General features: G+C 45.0%; 1 protein-coding gene across 1 annotated transcript in view; it reads right to left on the bottom strand.

The window, feature by feature from the left end:
- The window catches only part of Nell1 (neural EGFL like 1), a gene marked incomplete at both ends in the record, with an annotated part of 478,314 nt that overhangs the window by 405,531 nt on the left and 52,153 nt on the right, over positions 1-20,630 (bottom strand). The window contains 1 exon segment of the mRNA XM_008853837.1: positions 11,803-11,931. Coding sequence (XP_008852059.1) covers positions 11,803-11,931 — 129 coding nt within the window.

The following is a 20,630-nucleotide window of genomic DNA, read 5'->3' as shown; positions in this document are numbered from 1 at the left end:
GGCTCCCTGGCTCTCACCCCTGGAGCGCCCACACTGGGTTCCAGAACACCACAGATCCCTGTGCTATGTTGCACTTTCCAGAGACTCAGCTCCCAGATCTTCATTCACCTCTGTCACTCCCTGCATCTCATAGAAGGGCTTTAGGTTGAATGTCCCTTGGGGCCTCAAACCTGTCCCTCAAACAAACAACAGGGCCTCTCACCTGTCCTTCAAACAACCAGGGCCTCACATCTGCCCCTCACACCTGCCCCTCAAACAACAGGGCCTCACACCTGCCCCTCACACCTGCCCCTCAAACAACAGGGCCTCACATCTGCCCCTCACACCTGCCCCTCAAACAACAGGGCCTCACACCTGCCCATCAAGCGCTGGGCTTCCTCCACAGTCTACTGTGGTCTTCACCTTGCAGGAAACTCTTCTCACAGTCTTCCCTGCTTACTTAAAGAATTGGCCCTCTGCTTCCTCCTGACTTGCATTCACAACCATGTTTCAGAACAGGGATTATGCTCAAACTTAGCTAACATTTTATCCAGTTATGTCCTACCTAACTCTGACTTTTCCCTAGACACTCTGACCTAAAAAGTGGCCTTGGATGGTTTTTGATCATGCATCCTTAGAGATAAAAATGTTCAAGTATGCTCTGGCATAGGGGCTGAGAACTCAGGGGACCACCTGAGAGCACCTGGATCCTGCCCCCACATGGTAAAGCCATTGGGAGGGAACTGACACTGATTCTAGCCACTCCAACACCTATCAAAGTGCTTGAAAACAAATCCTGAGTCCATCACTCTCAAGTCCAGCATTGGCAGACAAAAGAAAAATGAGGAGGAACCCAATAGAGGGATGCTTTTGGAAGCTCTCGTCAAGAAATCCCAATGGACTCTGATATGAACATTTGAAATTTGCCCTATTCTGACTTTTTTCTGGTTCCCTGTCTAGAGCTTGCTATGCTAACTACTCTTGCCTTTACTTTTCCTTCAGATCCCCTATTCACCAGTCAAGGACCTTCTCTTCTCCCTACAGATAAGAGTTATGCAATTTGGGAGTCTTTTAGATAGACCCACTGAAGGGGTACTCCAGTTGCCTCACCTTGCATCCCTGTTCAGCATGGAAGAAGTCAGAGAGGTCTGCGTCCCTATCCCCTACTGGCAATTTGGGTAACCTCTTCAGAGGATGGTGTGATAAGAATAGGAGGTAGGAATTAGCTAGGCCGTTAGGGTAAAAAGACCCCAAAGAAAAGTAGCCAGTTTCTTAGCTAAAAATCAAAATTTCCTTAGGCCTCTTAGCAACATACTCTTTTCCAAAGGCCAAAAGTGTCAAAAGTATGGGGAGCTTGTAATCTTCTAATCCTTAAAAAATTTTAGGGTTACCTCTTCAGAGGGGGGAATGTTAGAGTAGCCCAAAGCCCCATAAAAATAAATCAATCAATCAAAGAAGAAGAAAGAGTACATGAAGGTATCAGAAAAAAGTGATGGCGCGATATTGGGGGAGTTGGAAGGGAAGGAGTGGGCATGGATTTGATCAAAACACCTTATATGCATGTATGAAATTCTCAATAAATTATTTTTAAAAAATGAAGAAAGGAAGGAAGAAAGAAGGGAGGGAGGGAAGGAGGAAGGGAGGGAGAGAAAGAAAGAGAGATAAAAGAAAGAGAGAGAAAGAAAGAAAGAAAGAAAGAAAGAAAGAAAGAAAGAAAGAAAGGAAGGAAGGAAGGAAGAAAGAAAACAAACTTGTCAGAAGGGTGTGATGGGGGGATACGGGAGGAGTTGGAGGGGATGGTTGGGCGTGGATTTGATCAAAACACTTGATATGCATGTATGAAATTGTCAATAAAGTTTTTCTTAAAAGAAAAAAAATAAAGTTAAAGTTAGCATGCAACAAAACAATAAAACTAAATTTAGAAAATGTTCGAGTATGTACTTCCTATGTGTAAGTACATAACTGTTTAATGAAGCACACGCGTGCACTGGCTGTGCATACATCATACGTATTTTAATGTGCACTGAAATGAAAGTTGAAAGAATGAAGTGGAAATAAACAAAGTTCCAGTGTGCTTTCCTCACCCCAGGGGATGCGATTTGACACCTGTGGTGAAGTCTGGACACTGTTTAAACACACAGGACTACAGGACAGGCTGAGTTCTGGCATACTTAGGAAACTCTGCGCCTCTGACCACTGGCCACATCTCCTACCAAATGCCTTTTGTTGCAGTCACATTAAAGTTTTTAATTTTTATTTATTTATTTATTTTATGTGTATTAATGTTTTGCCTGCATTTATGTAAGTACACCCATGTGTGCAGTGCCCATGGAGGTTAGATGAAGGCATTGGATCCCTTGTAACTGGAGTTACAAATGGTTGTTAGTTACCGTGTGGGTGCTGGGAACTGAACCCAGGTCCTCCACAGAAGCAGCCAGTGCTCTTAACCATTGAGCCATCTCTCCGCCCTCCACAGCATAGGGTTCACGCTGTGCTTTTGTGTATGCTGAGAATGTTCTCCCTCACACCTGGCCCTGCCAGATGAATGAATACTCATTAAGCATTCAGCAACTCCTATCAGCATATTCCTACAGCAGTGGTTAAATCCAGGACGGAACAAAGTCTGTTGTCTCTTCTTGTTGTGTGATTACAAGGCTTCCATCCATTTCAGACTATGAAGTTCTTGTGGATGGGTCCTACACCTGAATCATCTTCAGAGTCCCAGCAATCAACAGGACCCTTCCATGCATGTGGCTTAGCTAACATTCAGTAAAAGAACAAGGTTTCCTTTACGTCCTGATAGTCCTGCCACGTGCAAACTTGCGACTTGACACTACATAACATCAAAAGATACAACTGACCTGATGGCATGTTGGAACTGACACAACACTTAAGTCCCTCGTCTATAAATCCTACCACAGTTCAACACAAAATAGTGACCCAAAAATGTATGTTAGTCGTATCTATCTGGAGTATGTCTAGAGAGATAAACCATGAAAACCTGAATTCTAGTCCAATACTTGTCAAAGATGGAATATTTGTTGCTGTGACACATAATCATACAGTGAAAACAATAAATGATGTAACAGTACGTACAATATATAGCTGTACTGCATTTTCCTTCACAAAGTGCTTTTGAAATTCTTCCTTAACCTTCATGACCAGTTAAGATATGTCTTTACTTAAGCCTTGTTAAAATGTCTTATTTGGACTGTGAGAAATTGAGAGTCAACAGAACTGTGTGACATTCTAAGAGCACCCAGCTGCTAAGTGGTCAAGCCAGGATTGATCAAGATCTCCTTGTCCCTAATTCAATGTTTTTCCACTGGGGAACTGTCAAGAAAAATCAATGGAGTCAGCGGGAACATGTGGGGATAATCAGCCATGCAGGCAAACGACCAGGCAGGAGCGTGCTCTGTGTCCCCTTGCCGAGGGGCCTTTGCACATTCTTGCAGCTTTAATCTTCTGCTTTCTTCCCCACACTGCTTGAAACCCCACCGATTTTAATTAACCAGCATCCCCTTTGCAGCAAGACACTCATCGCTAATAACAGGAGGCAAACATCAGTCATTTAAAAATGTGAGTGCTTGTTGTGTGAGCTGCTTTCCTCATAGCCTAAAACTCAGAATTCACTGCATGGAAAACCAGGAATTTTTTATGGTTTTAAAATTAAGAACAGATGAGTCCTTTTAGGTGTGAGGTTTCTGAAAACCCCCCACAGAAACGCTATGGTGGCCACCATCGAGAAGGCTGGAGAAAATGCTTCAAAACTTCAGAGGAGAAATGCTGCCGACCCTCACTCCTAGCCAGACCCAATGAGAGCAAGTTTCCGTAACATTTGCAGAACCCAGAACACTGGTTATTTTATAATCCAGTAAATAAAAAAGCAAAAGGATTAAAACTAATGAGGAATTTGTTTTGCACTTAGTAGTCAATAGAGGTGATGAGATCAGAAAACTTCCCCTAGATTCTTTCCTCACTGGGCACACAGCTATACAACAGTGACAATGTTGACTTCCCTTGAAGTCAAGTGTGGCCAGGCACTAAGTTCTGAAATTCAATCAGTACAAGCACATGAAGATTTGCTACTGAAGACCTTATGTTCTCCCTCCCATCTCCACGGCTCCTGTCTCCATGGTGACCTTCAAAGCCATACACTGCACAAGATGGGACCACAAGAGAAGCCTGAATCGTAGCTCCGACCAAAGACGCCTGCTCACAGGAAGAGTCCTCTAAAAGACTGTGTGACCAGAAACAAAGCCTTTCTTCCATGGCCGTTGGCTCACATAATTGGATTTATTCTCGAAGCAGTTAGACCAAAATATTTTTTTTTTTGAAAAATGATTCTCATCAGAATTAAAGGATGAAGTGTCATGTAGAAAATAAAGGCAGGTCAGTCTCGGTAGGGGAAGGTTCACAGGCCGTGCGGCAGCATTACATGGACTGAGCGTTAGCAAAACCCAGCAGCATCCGCAGGCCCTCAGCACTGCATTTTAAGAAGATCTTGAACAGCACCGGCACACGGAAGCAGCCCCTCCCTTTCCTCTCCCTGCCTCTTCCCCTCCTGCCCTTCTTTCCCTTCCCCAATCCCTCCTTTGCTCTCTCCCTCTTTTCCTTCCCTCCTTTCAGCTAATGTACATGTTCATCAGCAATTCACCACAGTCTCCCAGATGTTGAAGATGCAGGGAGTGAAATGATGTCACTGCCCTGTGCAGTGTGTGTTCCAAGAGGACAAAGTCGGATGATAATTGTCTTTTAAAAGGGAAAAGAACAATGTTGAGAGCAACGGCTAAGAAGAAAATGAAACAGACGTTAAAGTGGTATCACGAGTGTCAGAGCGCAGTAGGAAGAATTTGGTCTGTTGCTTAGGAGAGACCTTTTCTACAGGTGATGGTTGAGCTAGTATTTGCTAGAAAGTAGACAACTCTGGAAAGATTTTGGACAGGTCGATGACAGAACCCCGGTCAGACCTATTGAAAGGACATAAAGGATTAAAGTGAGAGAAAAGTAAACAAAGTGGTAAGGACATATACCAGGTCATGCCCAGGCTCCAGTTCACACAGGCCCTTCCCAAGGCCAAGTACGGATGTCAGTTAGTCTAAGAGCCATGGTATCCGGGAGACCATTGTAAACACAGGAGTAGCAAGGTCTTGCTTTTTCTTTCAAAGCCCTCTTTAAAATGTTTGTAGAAAGAGGAATGTGGGGCAAGAGCAGTTATCGTCATCTCTAGCCAAGGGATAGAGGCGGCTCGGACTAGGGCAGAAGCACTGAGGACATGGAGAAGTGGGTGTCAGTGCCGCACTTCAGAGGTCAGGCTGATAGAGAGGGTGAAGAAGAGTGGAATCAAAGGCAAATTCTATGTTTTATGACCTGAACAACCAGGTGAATGGATGTACCATGAGCTAAGAGAGGTCCTCCGACCCAGGGGAAATCTGGACCAGGATGCAGAACTTTATAATTTAGTAGTTCAGTTACACGTCAACCATACGTTTATGGCCACCACAGAAACCTCATACTGAACAGTTTATCACAAAGACATAATGAAAACTTCCAATCGAGATCTTACAAATGACCTTTTGAAAGATGTTTTGGGATTGCTGTTATTTTGTCTTCCTACAGCCCCAGCTGACCCGAAACTCCCTATGTAGACCCAGCTGACCTCAATCTCACAGCGATCCTCCTGCTTCTGCCTCTGCCTCTGCCTCCTGAGTGCTGAGGTTAAAGGCAACCACCACCACATCCGTCTTGAAAAGAGATTTTTAGGTGCTACTATAACTTGCAGTCCAGGCCACTGTGCCAGTTAGTTTGAGGGGTACAAAATTTAACAAGAGCCTTTGATCAAAGTACAATTATCAGAATTTGGGTTTGGTTTTATTCTGTTGTGTTTGTTGTCAGGGTAGGGGGATAAGAAGGGTTCAGATAAAGGGAAGGACAAAAACACATAGTTTTGTGAAGCAGACTTGTGAATGAAGAGACAGAGGCAGATGGAAGAGGAATCCAGGAAGGAGACTCACCCACTCCTGCTGTGGGTAGGACAAAGGAGTCCAGGCTGTTCTGACAAAGCCAAGGATAGAGATCCATCTCAAAATGGGTAGTGGGACTGACAGAGAGACTTGGGTAGCAAGGCCTCTCTCAAAACACATCCTAAGGCATTCATATGTAAAGCTTTATGAATCCTTGCCAATAAATGGGCACAGGGGCTAAGAGTTAAGGTGATGTCAAGAATGAGTAGTCCCTGACCAAAACAAAATAGGACTTCTGAGGACTGAGGACCACACTGGGATATCAACTGGCTGTGTGGATCACAAGGGGCCATGTTGTAATATGCAAAACACTTAAACGCAAAGGGGAGGTATGAGACAAGAAGAGTTACCTGATTAATTCTTGGATAATTAGAAGTGCAGTTAAGTACCCTGGGCCCATTTTCCCCATAAATTCTCTTGATCTGTAGTTAGCAGAGTGCTGTTTCTGTGGAACTGTTCCCGCAGTGAGGCTCTACCCTCTCGAGGACTCTGGAGGCGACTTCCCTTCTGAACAGTGGTTTCTCCATTTTCCTAGTCTCTTACTACTGAAAATGTCAGGCCCGACATGTGACCTCTAATCACCTGAAGAGGCAATTACTCACCTTGCTGGTCCCTGACTGGGCCTCAGACATCTGCAGGTCTGTTATCTGCAATCACTACATCAACACAAGTGATTCCTTTCACAAACCATTTCCTTGAACACAGTTCATTTGTATTTATCCAAGGAAGGACTGATAATAAACAATAAATAAACAACAGTAATGATAGACAATAGTGTTCTGTGTCTCATAGCCCCTGGCAGAATTGATAAAACCTGGTCCCTGTGACCTGCCAGTTCCCCAAAATCTACAGATGAGAGAAAATGAGTTCTTAAGGTACTAGCCTCGATGAACACACACACCACCAGTTGTAACAAGGACCCTCAGAAGCCTGGATATCATAAGTCAATAGTGTCGATAAAAATGATGTTATAGCATTAAATCTTTAGTGAATCTGGAAAATGTGCTAATTTTTTGCTGTGCATTGTCTCAGCATGTGGACTGGGAAATCCAATTTCCTATGCTGGATTTGGTATAACAAAACACTAAATTACAGATACATACATATATTTGTAATTTATATATATGGTCTTGCAACAAGGTAGGGTCCACCACTGATCTACTGCTGGTTCCAGTGGTTTGGACTTTTCTGTTGATTCTCAACAGCTGTTCTTCTAAAAGTTGCTTTTTGTTGTGAGCATCAATCCTTCTGAATCCAGAAGTTTGGAATGAATTAATTCAGGGTCTGTCAGTAAACAGCTTGGTTATGGAAAGGCAACACTCGCCCACTACCATACGAACCTGCAAACTTTAATAGTACAAAACACTGTTTATCACGCATGCCACATTTCTGTCCATCACCAGTCAAATGTCATCTGTTCCATGCCATTTTGTGCTGGAACCCTTACTAAAGGAAAAGCCCTGATCTGGCACATTACTAGGTTATGTCAAAGAGAAAAGAAAATCAGGTGGGAGTGTGCAAAATTTCTTAAAGCCTCCACTCCGAAACAGCACATGCCATTCACATTTACCATATTTTTTATTACATTTTTTAATTATCTGGGGTGGGTGCAACTGAACGCAGTGCCTATGGAAGTCAGGGATATCTGATCTCCTAGAACTGGAGTTACAGATGGTTGTGAACCACCTGATGTGGGTGCTGGGAACTGAACTCAGGTCCTCTGAGGAGCTGCACAGACTCTTAATCACTGAGCCATCTCTCCAGCCCCATCCAACTACAATTCTTTAGCTAAACTGGACGTCGGTGGGATGAATCACAGAAGCAACAAGTATTTTTAGCAAGCATAGGACATTGGAATAGTGTGAGCACCGGGAGGTCAGGAGGGTGTAAGTCAGGGCATCAGGCCAACATGGAGCAGAAAGGAATTGAGTTTTGTCTTTGCTGGATTTCTCAGACTGTTAGTGTTCACAGTGTAAAACGGAGTTGATGGTAGCCAGTGCTACTAAGCTCCTCATAGATTTACCTAAGCTTCAAAAAGGGTAACAAATATCAAAGGAGCCTAGAAAACTCAGAGACCATTCTGTAACAAAGATCTGGCCACTTACTGTTAATCATTCTTATTTATAACTCATATGACATCATGTTACTCCTTATGCTTCCAAACAGCTTCTTACTCCAGGGTGAAGTAGACTCCAATCCCAGTCAAGAACGAACCAGCAGGACCCCTTGGGCTGTACTTTCCCAACTTCTAATTTGAAATAATGTGCCAGAACCTGCTTAAGACCAACTCACTGAAAACAGCGTCACAAACGGAAAAAGCAGAGGCACCAGGTCCAACTGTTCGTGCCTCAGTCACACAAGACAGAACAGAACCACCTCTGGTGAATTGGCCCCCGCTGACAAAAGGTCTTATCGTGCATTGATGGCCAGCTTTCAGATGTCTTCTCAGCAGCAGTATCCAACAATCTCTGCAGAGCCAGAGTCCTTATTAGGTCACAGCTCTGCTAATACCTGGGACGTTACAAAAAATGAAAGCCTTTTGTGACACTTTTTCCACTAAGAGTCTGAATGGGTTTTTCAAGATCACCTAGAGAGTACATACAATATTTTGTTTTAATTTGCAAGCCGGCCTTGTTCCTAGTGTCTTCTATAACACGGGTCATGTTTCCACCCCACACTTTTACTCAGGGTGAAGAACAACTTGCCAACAGTCCACACACGTATGTAGCTGTCCCTAGGCTAGACTAAGACAGTGAGTCTCGGGGGTCTTTGGTGCCCACCTCTCAGGTCACCTACCAGATGACACTGGAGAGAAATTCTTAGCTCAGAGCTCAGGAAATGCCAAGAGCAGCACTTGAAATTAAAGGACTGGACATGGCTTTCACCCTCTGCAAACCATCCCGCCTGTAGCTCGTTACCAGCTCTACAATGGTTGAGTCTATCTCCACATTTAGCAGGTGAAACAGAAAATCTTTTGAGTTATTATCTGGCTTGTCAGCTTTTCCCATGGTGAATGAAGGAAAGAGAGTTCACATTTAAAAATCTTCCAATTAAGTGGAAAATACTGTAAGATATCTTAAAAAATGATTTAATATGAAGTACTGAAATCAATCATGTTCTTCCCTAAATTAACAAATAGCTGAGATGAAACTCAAGGGCAGATGAAAAGTTCTGTGGTGGAAGAAGCAACTGGTTCTCCAAGGGCCAAGGGGTGTGTCCTCTTCAAATTCAAATGCTTGCAAGCAAAGGAAAAAGATGAAAAGAAGAACCCTACTAGTCAGAAGATGGCCATGACCAGGAAGAACCCCACTAGTTGGAAGACGGCCATGACCAGGAAGAACCCCGCTAGTCAGAAGACAGCCATGACCAGGAAGAACCCCACTAGTCAGAAGACGGCCATGACCAGGAAGAACCCCACTAGTTGGAAGACGGCCATGTCCAGGAAGAACCCCGCTAGTCAGAAGACGGCCATGACAAGAAGAACCCCACTAGTTGGAAGACGGCCATGTCCAGGAAGAACCCCGCTAGTCAGAAGACGGCCATGACAAGAAGAACCCCACTAGTTGGAAGACGGCCATGTCCAGGAAGAACCCCGCTAGTCAGAAGACGGCCATGACAAGAAGAACCCCACTAGTTGGAAGACGGCCATGTCCAGGAAGAACCCCGCTAGTCAGAAGACGGCCATGACAAGAAGAACCCCACTAGTTGGAAGACGGCCATGTCCAGGAAGAACCCCGCTAGTCAGAAGACGGCCATGACAAGAAGAACCCCACTAGTTGGAAGACGGCCATGTCCAGGAAGAACCCCGCTAGTCAGAAGACGGCCATGACAAGAAGAACCCCACTAGTTGGAAGACGGCCATGTCCAGGAAGAACCCCGCTAGTCAGAAGACGGCCATGACAAGAAGAACCCCACTAGTTGGAAGACGGCCATGTCCAGGAAGAACCCCGCTAGTCAGAAGACGGCCATGACAAGAAGAACCCCACTAGTTGGAAGACGGCCATGTCCAGGAAGAACCCCGCTAGTCAGAAGACGGCCATGACAAGAAGAACCCCACTAGTTGGAAGACGGCCATGTCCAGGAAGAACCCCGCTAGTCAGAAGACGGCCATGACAAGAAGAACCCCACTAGTTGGAAGACGGCCATGTCCAGGAAGAACCCCGCTAGTCAGAAGACGGCCATGACAAGAAGAACTCTACTAGTCAGAAGACGGCTATGACCAGGAAGAACCCTACTAGTCGGAAGACGGCCATGACCAGGAAGAACCCCGCTAGTCAGAAGACGGCCATGACCAGGAAGAACCCCACTAGTCAGAAGACGGCCATGACCAGGAAGAACCCTGCTAGTCAGAAGATGGCCATGACCAGGAAGAACCCTACTAGTTGGAAGACGGCCATGACCAGGAAGAACCCCGCTAGTCAAGACGGCCATGACAAGAAGAATTCTGCTAGTCAGAAGACGGCCGTGACCAGGAAGGCAGAAGCACCACCCACCAGGAACAGGTCACTGGGAACTGGTAGATACTTTCCTTAAGGACTGAACAGCTCTTCAAGACAAGACAAAAGGTTAAGCAGGGGTCAGTAACATAGAACCCGGAATGACAGACATTTACCCTTACTGTTACCCAGGAACACTGTCTTTATCTTGAGAAGCCCTGACCCCATTCAGAACAAGCGGCTCACAGGGCAGTGACCCGACCCTGCAGCGTTCAGTTCCAGAAAGCTGCCTTTCTAACAGGTCACCATGGCGCGATACTTTCTCACTAAAGCTGAAAAGAACGAATGAAATAGAACCAGGAGATGCAAACATCGCTTTGCCTAGCAGAACTCCTCTAAGGGGAGCCAGTCAGCACCTTAGACGTGGCTGGGTTCTGATACCATGAGCAGGATCAGAGCAAACCACACTCCTCGCATGTTAAAGTAACAGGAACAGGCAAGGCTCAGCAGCAGCGGGGTAGGGCACCAAGCTTGGCAGAATTTCCCAGATGGCAGAAAAGTTGTTTGGACCTGTGGAGCACAGCGTCCATGGTGCTGGAGGCCACAGACCTATTGTCACATCAGCTCACAGGTCCAAGTTATGAGTCATGCCACTGCACTTCCCGGTGAAGACTGGTAAAGGACAGCACACGAATCACTCATCAAGAAGCTCAACTGAGGCTGGGCATGGCGGTGCGTGCCTTCAGTCCCACCCAGCACTTGGGAGGGAGAGGCAGGCAAATCTCTCTGTGTTTAAGGCCAGTCTGGTCTACATAGTGAGTTCCAGGTCAGCCCCACTAAAGGGAGACTCTGTCTCAAAAAATAAAAAGAAAAGAAAGAAACTCAACTGAGGCCAGGTGTGGTGGCCCACAACTTTGATCCCAGCACTCCGGAGGCATGGGTAGAAGGATCACTATGAGGTGGAGGCCAGCTTGGGGTGGTCCGTATAGCAAGTTTCAGGCCAGCTGGGGCTATGTAGTGAGACCTTATCTTAAAAAGCCAAAAAGAAAAAACTCAAGTAGGAAAAATTCTGCCCTCAGCAAGTGACGATGACAGCTGGGTCTAAGCTGTCACTTGGAGAACTCACGATGTCACACGGCCTAGAAGATGACCCTCCCCGCTAACAGTTATGCAGAACGATGTGTCTGTGGCAGTTCCCGTATAGAGCAGGGATGTGCTATGTTGCTACACATGCCTTAGCTTCGCTGGTGAACCTGCCTGGGTAACGCAACAGAACAGGTCACCTTGGGCAGGCGACTCCCCGTCCCGAGGAGCCGCGGCCTCGCCTCCCAGCCTCCTGGCCACGGTCTCTTTAAGAGCCTTACCTTCACAGTATGCAGCGTTTCCCTGCACAGAAATGTAGCCGTTCTTGCACTCGCACGTGGCTTTTGTATTCCAGTTCTTGCACTCGGAGTTTTCCCCACACTTAGGGGCTTCTGCACAGAAGTTATGACCTGGAAGACACCAAAGCACAGTTTTACACCCAGAAACGATGTAGGAGCAGAGCATCGGAACAATGAAGCATGAGGCATTCTGTGCCGTGTCCATGTGCGGAAAGCAGGCCCTGGTGGTTTGCAGGCCTGACTGAGAAGGGAGCTGGGCCTAGAACTGAGCAGCTCTAGACCGTCCTGTGTCTGGGAGATTATTTCTTCTACTGAGACTGGCTACACTTGTTCGTACCTGGAATCCCAACCGTGCTGATCCTGACAGTCTGCCTCTTTTATTGTGAAATTTATGATATGTAGAAAAGAATGTGTAACACAAATACACAACTATATAAGATAAAGTTAACCTAATGAGAACGTTATTGATATGTGGATACATCTCCACAGTGAATCCTCCTCCCAAGCATCACTGTGTTATACGACTTTATAATTCTGTCACACATTGGTGCTTATTCTTAAACACTCAGCTCTGCCCATTTTAAAGTTCATACATACTTACATTTCTGTTCATAGTATACATATTTGTATTTATGTTTCCTCAAATTCATACATCCTAGGACCATGTTAATGTTTGGGGATATTCATTTGTCACTGTTGTATAGTAGTTCATGGTATGTACAGTCCACAATTTACTTTTATATATGTTACTACCAACCAACGGAGTTATTGCATGTGCCAAAATATAAACAAGACTGCTAAAAAAATTTAAGACAATCAAAATATTCATAAACACATTTCCCAGGACACACTTTTTTAACACAATTTTGAAATTTTGCTGAACATTCCTTCCAGAATTCTTGCGATCCCTCTCAGGATAATCAATTTTCTTCCATTAGACATATTTTTATTGAGGATCTTTTGAAATAGTCTGAATTCAACTTTTATTTATTTTAAGATGTCCAAGCTGGGTGCTGTGGTATGTACACTATACTCTGACCACATTGTGGGCACTGGAGCGAGGGAGGCTGAGGCAGGAGGGTCACAAGTTCAAGGCCAGCCTAAGCTATATTACAGCAAGACTCTAAATAAATAACACTATCTTCATATTTTAAAAGTAGTTTATTGTATAACGTGATTCTCTCAACATCTGAACACGTGATTCTGTTTTCATAGTTTTCCTATTGTTGCTCGTAGGGCAGTTGAAATCAAACAGTTATTTCTCCTCTTGTGGTAACCTGTTTTCGGTGACTATTTTAAGGAACTGTTTGACTGGCTGACTGGTTGGTGGGTGGTTGGGTTGGGTGGATTTGGGTTCTGTTCTTTGCTTTTACTGTAAGGTTCAAGGGTGTAATTTGTTTCCACACTGAGGAGTCCTTGGGATGTCTGGACGTAGCAAAATCTTCTACCACTGTGGAACCCTCAATATTGTGTCCTCAGCCATCCTCTTCAACACTCCCTCTGAATTTGGATGACATGATAGGCTTTCTTCCCTGCTTCTCTGACTGGCTGTCAGATGGTCAGTATCTTTTTGGCTCTGCCTATGCTGAGCCCCAGGTGATGTCCCCCAGGTACCTTTCTGCTCACTGATTCTTTGAGTGGTGTCATATTTTGCCTCAGTCACATCGTTTCAAATTTATTTATGTTTTTATTGTCTGGAATTCAGTGCAATTCTTTTGTGATCTGATTGACAAATCTGAGAGTCTCATACTTTCATCTTTTAATTATATTCTTTTATTTCTTGAAACACATTCCATATACATAATTAGGATACTTTCAAAAGCTTCAGTCTCTGTGCATGTAATTCTGCAGCTGGTTGTTTACATTGAGTATCATACTTGATAGTTTCTTTTCTTTTGCTTTACGTGATTCTTGCATTTGTGAACGCATATTGTTTGAAATTTAATCTGTGGAACTTACTTCAACCTTGGATTTTAAAACTGTTAGCTTCTGTCAAATTGCCTGAAGGAATGAGCAACAGGAGACCACTTCAAACTACACCTTTGCCTTGGGGTGAGAACTGAGCCATGTGGCTAGGACATACTCTAGTCCTCAGTGTTCCAGAATGTAAACTTTCCTTCTCTAGAACCCAAGCTAGACTCCAGACTTAACAGGCAAATCTTTTCACAGGGGCTTTCTCCAGTTCACCTCCTGAGGGAACCGAGCTGCAAGATTTGTGCTCAAGCATCTCACACTAGACCTAGGCTGTTTCCTGACTTCTTTCTTACACTGTGTCCAAAAGAGACCAGAAACCTCTGTGGGGGCAAATACCAACCCCAGTGCACTTCTGAATTTCAGTGACATCACACTACTTCAGGATGGCTGGTCTCTGACCCCACCTCCGTCCCCCACTTCTCTAGTAGTGCATCTACCAAATTTACTTTAAAAAGTAGTTTATATATTACACAGCATTTGGAGGTGGAATTAGGAGGAATAGGCTATTCAAATTTGTGAAGTTAAAATACGAGGCGTATGAAGGGGCTCTGTCATTTGTAAATCAGAACATTTTGTGGATAATAATTATTTTTCCACATTACATATTACTGTTTTCTCACAGGGAACAGTGCACCTAAGAATCCAGAATCTCATATGTAGAGTCTACAGCTAACAAACACGGTTCCCTGCCTTGCGTCTCAGTGTGCACATGGAGAATGGGTGACAGTGGAGATTTTGAAACTGCTGCTGGGCATCCTCAGCCCAGGTAAACAGTCAGAGTTCATGACCCCCAGACCCTGCTCACATAGAACAGTCATGCTTTTGTATTCTGGCATATAGATCATGGGAACAAGAAATTCTAGGTTAACAGTTATGGAAATCCCCAGACTACATAAACTGAAATGTTAATTCCCTCCAATGAGGACATTTTAGAATTGTTATTCTTCAAAAAGTAATCGACAACATTTAGCCTATATTCAGTGTAGATTCAACTGTTACTAAGTTGTAATAATAAGTTGCACCTGTAAAATGCCAGACATTAGAGTCCATGATTCAGATCAGCATGGCTGTGCTGCTGGTATGCCATTGAGGGAGTTAGGGGCCAATCCATGTAAAACACTTGGAATAACTTCCAATTCATGCTAAAGAAGTCAATAAATGGTACCCATTCCAATGGTGATGATGATGATGTCAGCAATGATACAGTTCAAAGTGACTATATCATTGTTACCTCAATGTCAAGACATGAAAAGAGAAACTCTAACTCAGACACATGTGACATAGGATGGGAGGCTGGATAGGGGCACTTTTATTCCATGTTGTAGAAAGGAATCTACACTTTTTACATGTTAGTAACAGCTTAGCACATACACACCATTTGCATGTTAGTAACAGCTTAGCACATACACACCATTCACATGTTAGTAACAGCTTAGCACATACACACCATTTGCGAAACTCTAACTCAGACACATGTGACATAGGATGGGAGGCTGGATAGGGGCACTTTTATTCCATGTTGTAGAAAGGAATCTACACTTTTTACATGTTAGTAACAGCTTAGCACATACACACCATTTGCATGTTAGTAACAGCTTAGCACATACACACCATTTACATGTTAGTAACAGCTTAGCACATACACACCATTTACATGTTAGTAATGGCTTAGCACACACACATACCATTAGTGGCTTGTTTGTTCTGACTTACCTCTAGCCCAGGTGGCGCCTGGAGGTCCACATGGTTAATATGGGCAGACACTAACTAGATTCAGTTTTATAAGACATGAATGAGCTCAAATGTCCAGAAAATGAGGAAAGAGTACAAAGGGTAAGAATAAGACCAGAGATCATCGTTCTCACAAGTGTAGCTGACCACCCAGCTTGAGTGGGGAGACTTTGCTCTGGAACGCTGGCTGCCTTTGGCCCCATTCCTATGAAGTCTGCTGGCTGGAGATGACAGGGAAAACAGTGTGTTCTCACAGTGTTAACCCGCCTTCTCAGATCACCCACTCTGAATAAAGTGAGGTTAAAGATTCGATTATTGTCTCTGTTCACTGGTATTTGTGGTGAGAAGCAGGGCGAGCTCTGGCTCCATTTACACTCCTATGTACTGAGTGCAGATGTCAGGGAATTGAGCAAAGTCTGTCAAACTCCAACACCCACGCACATTGCAATACACCATCTAAGCTCCGCAATAGCGAATTCTAATAAAGAGTTAAGGATGCAGTCACTCCTCGGGACATCAGAGTGAACCACAGCCTAGTGAACAGGACATGACACTCAGTCACAGCCTGTGGTCTGTCAGCTGCTGGCTGCCCCAGCCAAAAGCAGGGCCAAGGTTTAACGCTCAGCACTCTCACTTGTACGGTGACTTGAAGGACTCACAACAGTCATTACAAATAAAAGACACTTACGGCTCTGCTGCCAAAGGGGAAGTTTCACACAATGTGCTCTCTCTACCAGAGGAAGTGCCTGGGCCCCACTGCTCAAGCCACAACCGCCCAGGAATTCAGCAGCTGCACTTCCATCACTGTCGGACTTGAACCAACACCACACATTCATCTCTGACCACAGGGCTTCTGTGTCTCTGTTCACGTCGTCGCCTTCTCTTTCTACGTGGATTGTACAGCCGGAAGTAAAACCCTTCAAACATTGTTGTAAACATCTATCAAAACACCATATCAGACCTTACCATGGCAAATCACGTCAACGTGACTGAATCTGGAATCAGCTAAAATGCAAGCCTGTGGGTACTGCTCTGTTGAGAGACTTTCTTGATCAGATTATTTGAACTTTCTTGATCAGATCCATCTGAACTGTGGGCAGCACCTTTCGGTGGCAGCCCAGGTAAAAGGACCAAGAAGGATGCTTCACTTTTTGCCTGCCTGGCTGCACTCTTGGGGCAAGTTCATCTGCCTCGCGGCTGCCACGTTCCTTCCCCAATAGAAGAGCCAGCTTCTTCAGGTTTCCAGAGCGGCCTGAGCGCAGCAGTTCTCCAGGGGTCCTCCAGGCTTCCAGGGTCAGAATGGGACTGCTCAGACTTCTCGCCTCACAGACGGAGCAACTACTGAGTTCTCAGCCTCTGCCGTGTGGTGCAGCCACAGTTGGACTTCCAGGACCATTCTAAGGAACCCCCTTTTAATATATATACAGATTCATACAGAATACAATCTATATTCTGTAAGTTCTGTTCCTTTAGAGAGCCCTGACAAATACAGTCCCCATAAAAATATACAATGATTATTTGTCCATCATAAAATTTACAGATACATAAAAATTTGTAACAAGGGAAACAAAAGATTTTCCATGCATTCCTGACAGATCATTCTAAATCTTCTTTTAAAAAGGCACAGCTTTAATTGTTTCAACTTTGTAAGTCCGAGTCTATATCTGATTCATATCTTTCGGTTGAAAGTTTTCTGAAGAATGGGGATGTTGCTCAGTGGGTAGGATGCCAGCCTAGTACACGAGGCCCTGGGTTTGACCCTCATTACTGCATGAACTGGGCATGGTGGTAAACACGTGTAATCCCAGTCCTCAGCACTCGGGAGATAGACACACAGAGGCACAACAATTACAAGTTCAAGGACATCCTCAGCTACATCACAAGTTCAAGGCCACCCTGTCTGAAAAGAAAGTCTTCTGCTCTGGGACAAGTATGGATCAGTGACTCATCATGAGTGGGAAAATGGGCAGACAGAAGTCTGAGTGGGTAAATTACTGATATAGCAGATAAACTGACACAATTCCCCTACCACAAACAACTGGAAGTCAATTTTGACTTAATTACTAGTTACTGTATTTCTTCTTTAAACATTTTTATTGAAGTGCCATTTCTATAACACAAGCATCATCTATTGTAAGTGGATGGTCGAGTGACCTTGAGGAATCTACATGGTTGTGAGCTAGCAGCACCACCAGTTTAAGAACTCTCCCTCAGCCGACCCATCATATGCATCAAACCCCAGCATCTCAGCTGGCTGCTGGCTTATGAGCCCCCTCAGCGAATCCTCAGCTCCTCGGGTCCTTCGAGGGTGTTGTCTCTCCTGCCTGCTGTGCCTGGGCCGCACGCACTGAAGACGCACGGCTTTCTTTTCCAGATGTCTGTCTCCGGTTGCCACCCACCTCTTCTGCCTTGCCTCCCCTCTCATCCCCCAGCCAGCCTTCAGTGGTGTTTTTCTTCAGGTGGTTTTCAGTAGGAACTAATGCCTGAGTCCCCTCACAGTCACCCTATCTTGGATATCAACTCTATTGTTTTTACTTCTCTTTTGTCTTACTCTCACAATGACATGCATATACATGATCATATTCACCCCGACGTCCTCTCTGCCCCGTTCTACTCCAACTAAACGCCTTCTTCCCAACAAGTCCACCTCCTGATTTCATGCCGTGTGTGTGTGTGTGTGTGTGTGTGTCTGTGTGTCTGTCTGCACTTAATTAGGATCACTTGCCTTAGGGTTGGTGGGAGTTTACTTACTGTGGCATTTTCAACTTAGCAGTGACTCCACTATTCACTATTAGCTGCCAAAAGCTCTTCAGGGAGGCTTGGGACCTCATGATCACCTCCCCCAACCATGGTGGATTGTTGGCAGGCCCAGGCTTGTGTAGGTCACTACAGTGTCAGTCATGGGTCTGCCATGTCTAGTGGACAGCACTTCACCACACCCCTCCCCACCCTCTGGCTCTTAAACTCTTTCCAGACCTCTTCCATGATATTCCCTGAGTCTTGGAGAGAGGAATGCAACTGTCCCATATAGGACTGAGCCAGCGCATCAGTTTTACATCCATGCATATGTGTACATGTGTGTGTACGTATGTGTGTACGTGTGTGCACGTATGCATGCACGCACGCAGGTATGTGCGCGTGTGTGTGCATATGCACGCATGTATGTATGTACGTATGTGTGCATATGTATGTGCGTACGCATGTGCATACCTATGTATGTGTGTGCATGTGTACGTGTGCGCACACGTGTATGCATGCACACATGTGTGTATGTACGCACGTGTATGTGCGCATGTGTGTATGCATGCGTGTATGTGTGTGCGCGTGTTCATGTGTATGTACACACATGTGTGTACATACGTGTGTGCATGTGTACGTGTGCGCACACGTGTATGCATGCACACATGTGTGTATATGTACGCACATGTATGTGTGCATGTGTGTATGTGTGTGCCTGTGTTCATGTGTATGTACACACGTGTGTGCATACGTGTGTGTGTACATGTGTGCACGTATGTACGTGTGTATGTAAGTCTGCACACCTGCACGTATGCATGTTACTTTGTGGGACTGGGATCAAACCCAGGGCCTTGTGCGTATAAGGCAGCCACTCTAACACTGAGTCACACCTCCAGCCCCTAACTCCATTAACACCTCTTCTACTTCTTTTCTTCTGTTCCATCCACAGCAATAAGAACGAAACCCAGCCCACCCCACAATACTGCCCACCCCACAATACTGCCCACCCCACAATACTGCCCACCCCACAATACTGCCCACCCCACAATACTGCCCACCCCACAATACTGCCCACCCCACAATACTGCCCACCCCACAATACTGCACACCCCACAATACTGCCCACCCCACAATACTGCCTACCCCACAACATTGCCCACCCCACAACACTGCCTACCCCACAATACTGCCTACCCCACAATACTGTCCTCTCAAATGGAAACCACCTCATCTGCCCTCCAGCTTGTTTCCTCTGACCCATCTCCCATACAAGCACAAGGATTTGACTCTCACTCTCCCCACCCCTGGTTTCCTTCCCTCTCTTCAAAATCTTGCGATGACATTTCCTTTTATTTAAGAGAAAAGCAAACTCTTTCATTTCATCTTGAGGTAACAAATGATCTTCTTGCCATTCTTTTAATGCCTGTAGGAGTCTTCCGTTTTTGTTTGTTGTTGCTGTTTTGTTTTGTTTTATTGAGACAGGGTCCCTTATTTCCCAGGCTAGCCTCAAACAGGCTATGTAGCCAAGGACAATGGCCTACCTGTACCTCCCAAGAGCTGGGATTAGAGCGCTTATGTGGTGATAGGACTCCAACTGGGGGTTCTTACAAGCTAGGCAAGCATTATACAGTGAGCCACATCCCTACCCTTCCATCATCCCCATCTCTTTTCTGATTCGAGGGCTTTGCAAACTCACACCAAAAACTGAGACCATGAGTATCCTCCCCGCTAAAATAATTCAGTCTTCAAGTCAACAGCTGGGATTAGAGCGCTTATGTGGTGATAGGACTCCAACTGGGGGTTCTTACAAGCTAGGCAAGCATTATACAGTGAGCCACATCCCTACCCTTCCATCATCCCCATCTCTTTTCTGATTCGAGGGCTTTGCAAACTCACACCAAAAACTGAGACCATGAGTATCCTCCCCGCTAAAATAATTCAGTCTTCAAGTCAACACTCATCATTATCTACTCATTGGGCAAAGAGGTTATCTGGGTCAGAAGGTGCAATCGCTCAGTTAAAGCAGAGGAATAAATTCTAGAGCTCTCTGAAATATCATGAGGTCTAGAGAGAGCAATAATGTACATTGGAAAAATTCTGAGAAAGCCATTCTAACTGTTCGCACTAAGCACACAAAAGGGGTGGGAAGATGCGAGGGGGGGTAACGGATACGGTAATTAGACTGATTTGATAATTCCACATTGTATACAGATGTCAAACATCGTGTTGTAGCTCCACTTACAAACAACTTCCAATTGTCAATTATACTTTAATAAAGTTGGAGAAGAGTTTGTTTTAAGCAACCAACAACGAAAACAACAACACAGACACACACACACACACACACAGACACACACACACACAGA

This window comes from Nannospalax galili, unplaced genomic scaffold, assembly GCF_000622305.1.
Source record: "Nannospalax galili isolate Female #2095 unplaced genomic scaffold, S.galili_v1.0 scaffold807, whole genome shotgun sequence".
Classification (NCBI taxonomy): domain Eukaryota; kingdom Metazoa; phylum Chordata; class Mammalia; order Rodentia; family Spalacidae; genus Nannospalax; species Nannospalax galili.
This window is presented reverse-complemented; position numbering and strand designations above follow the sequence as displayed.